Below are 12477 nucleotides of genomic sequence, written 5' to 3'. Positions count from 1 at the left end.
TGATAAAAGTGACTGAAAAAAAGGTGGATATTATTGATCACTAGGGTTTCCCATGGCAAAATGCTCGTTGTCCTTATAATTTTGTCCAGTTTTAACAATTATATTTTTTTTATTAATCGAGGCAAAACATTCATCTTTTGTATTTTCAAATGTTCTGCATTTCACACTGATTTCTAGCATAAAAAGGCATTTTGTGTATGAATTTCACTAAATTGTTTCAGAATCTTTTTTTCTGTGCAATTTTTCTGCTGTCCCTCTAACCACAACTGTAGCAATTCAGTGCTAGAGTGATTAAAAAATCTAAATAGAAAAACACGATTTGGGCTTTTATATTGTAATGGATCCGGCGCGACTTCCAGCTTTCTTGAAAGGACGACACAGTTCTTGATTAACAACACAGGAAATTTATTTACACTATGTACAGGAAAGATCGTCAACAACTGCTAAATTAATCATCAGCAATTAAGCAAATATCAATCAACACCGTAAACTCAACGGTTACACACGTATTTACATCCAAATACGTAAAACAACACAGCAAAAGGCCTCGCAATAAACAGAGCTAATACACTCTCAATACAAATTCTCAATCGAAACTCACTCTTTATCATGCATAACGCCTTTTTATACACACCGAAAGAGACCTCTCAACTATTCCAGAAAATGCTACACCGTTCTACACTTTCTTATTTCATTCAGAAATTTTATCAATGAAAAAAAAGAATAGGGATAAAAGAATATCGTATACTTCAGCCGAATGTATAGGGGCTGTATATTCATTACGGGAAACTATTTACAGGTTACGTTACTACAATAATTACTATTTACAGAATTTGTAACAATATTTTAAATATTTACAGCATAGTTTAGAGAAAGCAGGACATAAATTCAATTGGTAAAAACTTTTGCTACTTATTTCGTGCCCCCTAAATCTTGGTGCCATGGGCCTGTTCCCCACGTGCCCATGCCTAACCTAGCCCTGACTTATAGATCCATGACAGGAGGTTGGCGGAGGGGGGGGGGGGGGGGGGGTCTGTCCAATCGGACCATCATCATGAATAGATTTAGTTTTCCCTGTATTGTACACCATCCTAGAACCACTGGCAGTATTCACATACTTTTTTATGTGTCGTATTCACTTTTAGGCACTCACAGATACACGGATAACCACGTCAAACTAATAACACTCTACTTTCTTGCGTCGGGGGTTAAAAAAGACATTTTCGCCATTTCCGGTTCGTAAAAAAGAATGGAAAATTCCATTGTTTAAATAGAAGATTTTTCGAAACCAGCGAATAGTTCGTAAAACCATGAATGTATGTCACTTCAAGGTTTGTAAAACCGAGTACCAACTGTATCCTCATATATACAGGGTATTCCGTTTTAACCTGAAAGACCTTTATTTTCGCAACCGTTAGTCTAAATATATACTTCCAATTGCAAAAATGTTCAAAATCAGATGCAGGGTTAGGATATTGAGAGTTTGAAGCAAAAATAAAAATGAGTCAAAAAATGCGAAATTTAACTTTTTACACGGGCTTCAGCTCCCCTAACTATTATTTGGAGAAATAATTTCCATTGAAAACTATTACCAACACAAAAAATTGACATTTGTGCGACCAAAACTCAAGGAGATATTCCAATTTAAAGTTTTAAGGGACCATACAGAAGATGAGATTGGAACTTATCGCTCTTTCAGAAGAATGACAGGTCGTCAAAGTAAGAAAAACAAGGTACTTATATTTTTCATTGCTATTCAAAAATAAATGCAAATGTTATGCCGTGATACGCAAAAACACACTACAAAACCTCGAACAATTTGAAAACCAGACTCTATGTGCACATAATTTTAAACACTTGTTAACTGCCATAGTTTCCCCCCAAAAGGTGTTACTGACGCGGAACCGCCGCCGTCGAGTGAAAAGTGGTGTAAGTCACGAAACGCTGCGTTTCATATCTCGGTGAATATTGGTCGTGCTAATTTCAAACTTTTTGGGTTGGAATTATTTTTCAATGGAGATCATTTCCCTAAACATAAGTTAGGGGACCTTGGGCCCGTATAAAAAGTTAGATTTTGTATTTTTTGACCCATTTTTATTTTCGCTTTAAACTTCCAATACCTTAACCCTGCATCTGATTTTGAACATTTTTGCAATAAGAAGTATAGATCTAAGACTAACGGTTGCGAAACTAAAGGTCTTGCAGGTTAAAACGGAACACCCTGTATTAGAGCCGTTATATAGATAGGCCGACGCACCAGCATAAGTTCAACCATTTTGGATCGGATTTTTCGTTGTTGCACTGCTTGGGTTACCACAGCAAAGTTTCGGATTTCGCCAAATTTGCAGAAAATAATATTTTATTTTATAAACAATTCACGTGCCGCTAATAATTGCTTACAGTGAACAATCACCAACGCGATAACTCGCCAGAAAAGACAACCACTCAAACACGCGCTCCGATCCAAAAAGGCTGGTCTTAAGCTGATGCGTCGGCTCGTATATATAGGGGCCTTACCCTGTATAATAGCGAATGATCGAGTAACGCTGACGTCGTCAACGATGAAACTCGCGCCATGACATGATAATTTGATAATGTTTTTTGGTAATGTTTGACACGCAGGGAAAGGTTTTATCGTGACAAGGCTGAACTGGACCCGGTCACTTAACTGATTTACTGGTAAGACTGTCATTTTAGGAGAATGAAGAAACGAAAAAGTGGTCAACAATGAACGCTACCTACTGGAGTTATGAGTTAATCCACTGGAGTTAGGGGTTACAGTTTCAACAACCAAAATATCGCCAAACAGGCAATGACATCGTTCAAATGTAGAAGAGTAGAAGCAATATTTACTCGTCATACTGTGTGACCATCGATTACATGGAAAGGCTAATATCCGGTTTATAGGCGGAAATGGACGTATCTATTAGTTTATAGGGGTGTTAGTCAGTTAGTTTCAGATGTGCACTTTTGCCTCTACTATTTAGCCTTAGTTTTGTAAAAATGAAAATTTGCTCATAGCAGCATTTTTTTAAATCTCAGGTATATTCTATCTACATTCTCACGGCAAAAGCTAATTGATTTATTTATTCACAACAAAGTTTTGGGCTTACCATTTTGCTTTTACGTTCCTGAACGAAATGAAAATATTTTATTTTCTTTTTGTTGTTTTTTCATGGTAACTATTTTTTATTCCCCTTATTTTATTTTAGAGAGTGCAATAAATGAATAAGGCTCTAGTGACATTATAAAACGTGTGCATCAAAATCCCATCGTTATTTCCCCCTCTCCCCTGCTGGATTCATTCAGATGGAATCGTCTTTACTTGGCAGATTGCCAGATTACATACAATCCGTGGTCAAACAGTACCTTGACGGGCGACTTTCTAGTTCTTTAAGAATAACCATACCTCCATATTTAGTGCATCAAAAAGTGTTGCCGCATCTTTCCAACTCCTCACTTTTAATCCACTATGCATGGCCCAGTATTCAAACAATTCCTAGAAAATCACAAGAAAAATTATGATTCAAACCGAAAAATTTCCTTTATACTCACGCTTCAAAAAAGTTGCGTAAAAAATAACAATAATAAATAATAATAATAAAAATAACAATACCCAACCAATATTTATTATAGACTACTTTTATAATAGTAGAATTACTGAATAAATTATTTTAATAAATAACTAAATGAATTATCAATAAGTAACGGGCTGCGTTTACTAAGCAGCCATTTTAGACTGCTGCAGACTACAGGCATACTATGAAATCTTAATCTTTCTGCAGGCCACTGTCAAGCAGATATACCAATTAGGCAGTCAGCTTCGGCAACTGCTTGGCCTTCGGTGCAATAATTTGTTGTTGTCTCACCAACTTTGGCGTCAACCAGTTTCAGAATTTTATAAATTTTTAATAGTTCATGTAAAGAAATTTACAAACTGTTTTATTTCCAAAAAATATACATAAATTAATATATAAATAAATAAACAGAGAGAAAAAAAAAGAAAAAAACATCATTGGTATAAAACTACATTTTATGTGATCAGGTCAATATTTCCCTGATACAGTGGAACTCTATGATTATCTGAATCATTTGCGACCAGACCCCATTCGGAAAATCAAAATTTCGGATAATTGGATTTCAATTAATTAAGACATTGTAATTAATCACTGTATGTGTGTTGAAAATTGGAGAAAAACTATTTGTAAGAAAAACAATCAAAATTTTTACATGTTAAGTGTATGTGTATTAGGAAGCTAACAATAGAACTGCACCATGGGGTGGTGGCTCATCATCCCAATAATGCTCGCGGTGGCCTAAAGTCGTAGTTGTAGGCTACAATTTTAGGTGCAGACGCCTCGTCGTCTCATCTTTTTAAAAATCTGTCTTTTTTTAAATGAAATTCTGAAACCGTTTCGGAGAATCAGTGAGTCGGATAGTCGGAGCTCACTACCAAATGGCACGACCTTGAGGGTCACGGATTTTGACAAAATTCTAGATATAGGTTTGACTGCATACGCCCTAGCTCGGCTGCAACGGGGGTCCAAAGTTGTAGTTTCCTTTAAAACTACCATTGCTATCCCTTTTTTTGCTACTGTACTGCAGTATGAGCCGTTTGCATGCTTAACTTTGAATTAATTAGGTTGATTAGTATTTTTTAATAAGCGGTTCACGAATTAAAATAGGCTACTGCTTTCAATTTCAATAACTTGAATGCCAAAATAGCATATATTTTGGCATTTATCGTTTTGGATATTTATCGTTTGCAAGTAAAACTAATTATTTTCGTTTTATATTAATCGGCTGCCAATAAAAAGTATTTATCGTTTGCTAATAAAAACATTTACTTTGACTGGATATTTATCGTCTGCTATTAACAGGGTTCATACTCTATTTGGACGAAAAAATTCCATGACTTTTCCAAGACTTTTTCATGACTTCATAAAATTTTTCATGACTTTGTTACAAGAAGGGAATAGTACTGTTTAATATCAAATTTGCCAATTTTTTCAGAAAAAAGCATTAGCAAAACTCCTACGTGAGTGCCACTACCTCATCTTCAAGCACTTGTAATTGCAAAATTATCAGTGTACAGCTAAAAATCTATTCTTATTTGTCTTCATCACATAAATTTAAAATCTCAAAGCAACGTAAAAATACAGTGAATGGAATATAATGATTCTTTAAAATACTCTTAATTTTATTAACAGGCAGAATGATAATGAATGGGATAAAGGTTGAATGAGTTATTACTGAGTTTCAATAGATTTGTTCAAAAGTTGCCTTTTAATGTCTGCGCATTTTTTTAAAATTAACTAAAATTAAATTTAACTGCGCATTTAACCATAAACATAATCTGAGAGTATTTTCGTTTTTAAAAGTAAAGCCACATTCTTTAGTAAATTCATGTTTCTAAACCAGATATTTGTTTAAAAAAAAAAAAAGAAAGAAAGAAACTGTTAGTAGAGTGAATAAATTTTCTGATTCATAACTACTTGTTAACTTATGTGCACATTTTTAAATAGGTTCAGCAGGCTTAATTTATAGGTTCAGAAATTCCAGAACATTGTGTTTGATTCCTGACATTGAACGTAGCAGTGAGTAGCAGAGATTAGTTTTGCGTGCCGCATGATGGGTACTACTGTTTTAGAGTGCTCTTGAATTCCCCTATATCTGTATCCCAATGCCTGACTAAAGATCTTCATTTTCTAAAACCTTCAACAATTTAAGATAAACTATGATAAGTTTAATAATCAAGTTTTTACAAGTGATGGAAAACTCTGATGCAGTTGAATCGTGTTTCTTGAGTGGACGAAATCAAAAATCTGCAAGTTTGATTCTACAGAATCTTATACATATAAAATCTGAGTATCTATCTATCTATCTATGTCCAAGCTTCTTCTCCCGAACGACAGTGAACTGACCATCGAACCAGGTATCGATGGATTCGTCATCTTCCCGTCTTCATGTTTGGCTATTTAACATAATCCTCCGATAATAATTAGCGGAGATATCAATTAAAAATTATTAATTATGACTCTTAGATTTCAAAATAAAATCCATATTTTTCGAAGACTTTCCTCCATTCAAATTATTATTCAGTGCTTCATCTCAGCTTTCCGCAACAATGCTTTTACTAAAATTTATAGCGTAAAGAAAATCATTGAGATAAAAGATCTGTTGCCATTTTCTTTTCTCTATTATGAACAGGTAAAATTCTTGTTTTTGTTTTGAGGCTTTTCCTGTAATCAGGGGATTTAAAATGTTTACTTTATGGGGGTTTTCCGCAATCTGCCACAAAATTTCACTGACTTTTTTTTTTGGTTCAAGCCTGAGTGTTGAACTCGCGTCACTTGACATAACTTTTATTTTCGAGGTGGGCCGTGCAAAGCCGGGCGACGCAGCTAGTATATAAGAAGTGCTGAAAATAATGGTAAATTAAAAAAGAGTTTTGGTTCAAGTAGTAAAATTACATTGCAAAAAAAAAAAAAAAAAAAAAAAAAAAAAAAAAAAAAAAAAACACATTGCAGCAAAAAAAAAAAAAAAAAAAAAAAAAAACGAGTGGCTGCTACAGAAGTGGATGCAATGAGATTTCAAAATTTAGACTTGTTTTGGGGATCGTTCAATTTTCCAGTTTTAATAGCTTTTATGTGCAATGCAGTTAAATCACTCAAGATTTCTAATGCTCTTCTAGCTACCGTTACTTTCTCTTCGGTCTGGACATTTTTCCATGACTTCAAATAAATTTCCATGACTTGGAAAGAAAATTTCGATTTTCCATGACTTTTCCAGGTCTGAAATTTGCTAATTTTTTTTCCATGACTTTCCAGGATTTCTATGACCCGTACGAACCTTGTATTAAAGATATTCCACATTGATAAGAAAAAAATGGGAGAGGAGAAAAAGCTCTGATTCACAATGGCACACAAAAAAGCGAAAATACAAGATCGTTTCAACTTTTCAAATAACTTAGATATTGAATAAAATATGACAACGTATATAAAGTACAAATTCAAAATGAAAAAAGGTTAAAAAACCAGCAAACAGCTGTTTCGGCACTCTAAAATACAAGTGCCATCATCAGTGCAAATAAAAACGAAGACAGGTTCACCCGACTAAAACACAGTCGAGGCGAACAGTTCGCCTCGACTGTGTTTTAGTCGGGTAGAACCTGTCTTCGTTTTTATTTGCACTGATGATGGCACTTGTATTTTAGAGTGCCGAAACAGCTGTTTGCTGGTTTTTTAACCTTTTTTCATTTTGAATTTGTACTTTATATACGTTGTCATATTTTATTCACTATGCAGTACAAAGTTTTCGACTACTTTTTATGTAACTTAGATATTGCCCATAAATAGATACGTAATACTCAGTTTACAAACAAAAGATGCCAAAGGTATTGGGGTATTGAACATAGTGTCGAAGTCTGGAGTTCCAATGGAAACGCCATTGCATTTCTGTCGCCAAACTAGCAACTTTGGTCCCTCGTTGCAGGCAAACTAGGGCCTATGCAGTCAAACCGCTTTACCTGGGCTCATTTCTAGTGGGAATGGACCTAATAGCTAGTATTTTGTCCAAATCCGTGACCCCTCAAGGTCGTGCCGTTTGGTCGTCAGATAGTTGGAGTTTACTGTATAATTAATTTGGAATTTGTGGCGAAAAACGAGTTCAAAGAAGCGTGAATAAAGAATTGTTTTCAAACTTAATTTATCGAAAATTCGGGCTCGAGGTGCACAGCTTCAGCGAAATCAACACTTATATTGCATTCTTCAGTGGCGTAGCTAGACCCGACTTTCGGGGGGGGGGGGGGGTTACTTCTTTTATATATATATATATAATCGCTTGGAATTTTTTCCTTTTCTTCTTTTTTTTTCTTTCTCATCTCTCTTCTTTTTCTCTTTTTTTTTTGGAGACTAACGTTTCGGGGGGGGTTTTGTCCCCAAAACCCCCCCCTTAGCTACGCCCCTGCATTCTTCAGTGGCGTAGCTAGACCCGACTTTCGGGGGGGGTTACTTCTTTTATATATATTATATATATATATATATATATATAATCGCTTGGAATTTTTTCCTTTTCTTCTTTTTTTTTCTTTCTCATCTCTCTTCTTTCTCTCTTTTTTTTTTTTTTTGGAGACTAACGTTTCGGGGGGGGGGGTTTTGTCCCCAAACCCCCCCCCCCTTAGCTACGCCCCTGGCATTCTTCCATTTTCACAAAAATCCTTCTCTTCTCTACTAATAATAAAGCTGAAAGTCTCACTGTCTGGATCTCTGTGACACGCATAGTGCCTAAACCATTCGGCCGAGTTTCTTGAAATTTGGCCCAAAATTAGTTTGTAACATGGGGGTGTGCACCCCGAAGCGATTTTTCGAAAATTCGATTTTGTTCTTTAAATATTCTAATTTTAAGAACATTTTACCGAGCAAATTATCATAACATGGAAGAGTAAATTACCAAATTGCCATAACGTGGTGAGCAAATGAACATAGCACATTGGCGAGAAATTCATCATCCGTTATTTATAAATATACAGGCAAACCAAATGACCTTTTATTTTTTTATTACGGGCAAAGCCGTGCGGGTACCACTAGTACTACGCATAAAACTGAAGTCGGATGACTTACCTTATTTTCATTCAAAAACTTCTTGCCTTCCGGGGACTCGTGCATTTTTTCAACTTCTCTCTGCGCTGCTGGGCAGTCAAAAACTTTACCTAAATACTGAAAATCGTTAAAATTGAAATGAATGCGAGAAATCAAACTTTTTTTTAAAACCTTTCATTTAAAAAAAACAGTTAAATAGTTGATAAATTGTAGGGATACTTAAACTTAACTTCAAAAATAAAACACATTCGTACCGATTTCCATTAGAATTTAATGTAGTTAAGAAAAGATGGAAGTTACTTTTAGAATTAATAATTATTAATGAACCTTCGTTTAAGCCTAAGAGAAGAGGATTGTGAATACATAATTTGTTTTGGAAGTTTTTGAAAAGCATAAGGTAAGTCACCTGTTGCATATAATTTATTACACTTTTGGCACCTTATCATGGCTACGTGATTAATTTTGTAAAACATAAAATGAAACGAATGTGCATTGTGTTCCGTTTTAACCTGCAAGACCTTTATTTTCGCAACCGTTAGTCCGAGATGTATACTTCCAATTGCAAAAATGTTCAAAATCAGATGAAGAGTTAAGACATTGAGAGTTTAAGGAAAAATGAAAATAAATCAAAAAATACAAAATGTAACTTTTTATACGTGCCTCAGGCCCCTTAACTAATATTTAGAGAAATAATCTTCGTTGAAAACTATTACTGACGCAAAAAACTTGACATTTGTGCGATCAAAACTCAGGGAGATATTTCCTTTCAAAGTTTTAAGGGACCATACAGAAGATGAAATTGGAACTTATCGCCCTTTTAGAAGAATGACAGGTCGTCAAAGTAAGAAAAACAAGGTATTTATATTTTTCATTGCAAAATAAAAATAAATAAAATGTTATGCCGTGATATACGCCAAAACACACTACAAAACCTCAAATAATTTGAAAAGCCACACTCTATGCACACATGTAATTTTAAACACTTGTTAACCATCCCCAAAAGGTGTTATTGACGGCGAGTGAAAAGTGGTGTAAATCACAAAACGCTGCGTTTTATGTGAATATTGCTCGTACTAATTTCAAACTTTTGTGTCAGTTTTTGTTTTCAATGGAGATTATTTCCCTAAAAATAAATTAGGGGACCCGGGGCCCGTATGAAAAGTTACATTTTGTATTTTTGACTCATTTTTATTTTTACTTCAAACTTTCAATATCTTAACTCTGCATCTGATTGTGAACATTTTTGCAATCGGAAGTATACATCTAGGACTAACGGTTGCGAAAATAGAGGTCTTGCAGGTTAAAACGGAACACCCTGTATGCATGCAAAAACTTAGTTTCCATTGCAGTTGATTTAGTCTCAGTTTACATGCGATCATGCGTTCAATTTTAGATTTTCTGATGATAAACGAAATTATTACTTGAATTGCAGAATTGTACACCAAGAATGAGAGTATAGTAAACTCCCGATTGTCTTATCCACGAGTGAATTATCTGCGGTGCGGATTATCCGCGAGTCAATCAACAATCAGGAATACGTAGTTTCGCAGCCAAAAAAGAAAAAAAAAATCAAAGGCTGTTTCTTTGTTTAAAAATTGTGAAATCAAACTTAGTTGTTTTGGTCTTATTTATTTATTTATTTTTTGTGCTTTCTTCATCATCTATACACTTGTCTATTCTATATTGTTGTCAAGTTTTGTTGTACAAAACACAAAACATTTTTAATGTACTGTATATATTTGCACTTTTTGCTGAAAGTATAACGCATCAATACAGCCAGCTAGGTTTTTGAGGAAGGACAATTTTTATCTTATTTGACCCTCATTTTACCTTTCTTGCTGTTTATCTGCGATTTAAGTAGTCCGCTACACTAGTGCCACCCAATTCCACGTATAATCGGGAGTTAACTGCATTTTGAAAAGTAAATTTAGTATTCGCAACTCCAGCGCTACCTTGCGGTGAGTTACAAAATTAAAAAAAAAAAGGAAAAACATTGCGCTCCTCGTGTGTCTGTTGGTAAACATAGGTAGTTTGTTATGAGTATTTATTAACGCATTCGATGTGTCTTAGATTGCTTTCAGCTACAGAAATTGTTTCGTCCCTTTAATAGTATTCTCGAGCTTCTCAAAATAATGTTAGTTTTCCTTATTTCCTTCTAAAAGGTGAGTTGATTGTTAAATGGTGAAAGCGTAAGCACAAGAAAACTCTGGATTAACAAACTTGGATAACGTTATACCAGGTAAAAAATTTTATTGTTTTGTGTGAATTTGTAAGAATATGTTTTTTTTTTTTAAAATCTTAAATTTAACTAACCATATTTTACAGCAGCATTTAGTTGGAATGGAAAGTATGCAAAATATTTTCTTGAATATATTATCGTTGAACGAAATGAAAAGTGTTTAACCGAGAAAGAATTTACTTTATTGCTTACATTCTCAGCTGAAAGGTTTCGGCAAATTTATTTAGGGTTATAGTTTTAGTATTATGCGAGCAAAGAACCCTTGGCGAGATTTTGCATGTCAGTTAAACCATTTTTATTTTTTATCATGAGTGGAATAAAATGGTAGAAAGCTTACAGAATTCGATAAGTAAAAAGAAATAATGGTAGATCAATTGAAAAGAAAACTACCACCAAATATCCGTGAGAGTTTTGTTGATGATTTGCATAGCATGACATAATTAAATTATAACTTAGAAATTAGAAACATACGAAACAGAAAAATTTAAAATGAACCGATTCGGCAATTTGAGAAAAATAACTCAGCTACAAATGCAAAACAACGAGCGCTAGCCAAGCAAGGCAAAGAAGTATCATCTTCTTTTGATAATAATTCGTAATGTCATATAATTAAATTATCTAGCATTCATTGTTATTCTTGTCAGGCCACAATTATTATTTAGTTTTATCAAGAATTGATAAATATCGAATTCAACATCGTGGAAATGGGTGCTTAGAACTATGAACTACGTAATTTGCATTAATTTTTGACATTTAGTAATGCTTCTTGAATTCTCATTTCTTTCTACGTGGGCCAGAATATCCACAAGACTTTGAAAATTAATTAAAAAAGAATAAAGCGAAAAAATCATGCATACGAACAAAATTTACTAGGCTTATGAGCATTTTCTACGCTACGGCATGCGTTTGTTTTACCTTTTTCATCCGCCATTAGACAATGGCTGCAGTGCCCCCTATAGTTTGTTGGAGTTGCGAGTCGAAAGGGCACAATAATTACTTTTTTCAGAGGTTTAAAAATAATGCATTGCCTTCGCTGAAGAAAAATGAAAAAATTCAAATAAAAAAATTTATTGATGTAGATAAAATAATCAATTTTTCTTCTTTCTGTTTTCAAATGTTCAGGCCCCACTAGATAGCGCTGACGCTTAACGGGCCTTGACAATTTATGACCTTTCTGTGTTAAACCGATGCAACTATGATCATCTCATGCATCCACGAATCAATGTCAATGTTTCAAATTTTGTTTATTTTTCATTAATCGTCGCCCATTTTGACCGCAAGAGGCGCTGAACGGAACCCTTACATCCACCAATCAATGGCAACGTTATGGAAAGAGTGGTTCCTTGTAGCGCCCTCTTTGTTGCCATGAGTTTCAGCGATTGTCACGACCTATAAGCGTAGGCGAATTTTGTTGGGGACATGGTCCAAGTTAAAAGTTTCAGTGATGTGGTTTCATTTACAAGTTTCTTTCCTTAAGTAGATTTTGGGAACTGTCTCAAAGCGAAATGACTCCTCAAAACCAAACGAATAGTGTACTTATGAAAAATTTTTAAATGCTTAGCAATTGAAAAAAAAATAGCGAAACATGTTTTTTGACAAATAAGTAATTTGCCCTCGTTCCCCTTCTCCCGAAATCTT

At 34.4% G+C, this 12477-nt stretch overlaps 1 protein-coding gene across 3 annotated transcripts in view; it reads right to left on the bottom strand.

Moving 5' to 3' along the window:
- Positions 1-12477, bottom strand: part of LOC129232603 (lysosomal acid phosphatase-like) — a 65766-nt gene that overhangs the window by 26217 nt on the left and 27072 nt on the right. The window contains exons 5-6 of one of the 3 annotated variants that reach the window (XM_054866737.1): positions 8622-8717; positions 3410-3499 (exon numbers count right to left, since the gene is read on the bottom strand). In XM_054866737.1, coding sequence (XP_054722712.1) covers positions 3410-3499; positions 8622-8717 — 186 coding nt within the window. The remainder of the gene's footprint in view (positions 1-3409; positions 3500-8621; positions 8718-12477) is intronic. The other 2 variants (XM_054866738.1, XM_054866739.1) reach the window with 2 other exon arrangements.

This window comes from Uloborus diversus, unplaced genomic scaffold (genome assembly GCF_026930045.1).
Source record: "Uloborus diversus isolate 005 unplaced genomic scaffold, Udiv.v.3.1 scaffold_13, whole genome shotgun sequence".
NCBI classification, from domain to species: domain Eukaryota; kingdom Metazoa; phylum Arthropoda; class Arachnida; order Araneae; family Uloboridae; genus Uloborus; species Uloborus diversus.
This window is presented reverse-complemented; position numbering and strand designations above follow the sequence as displayed.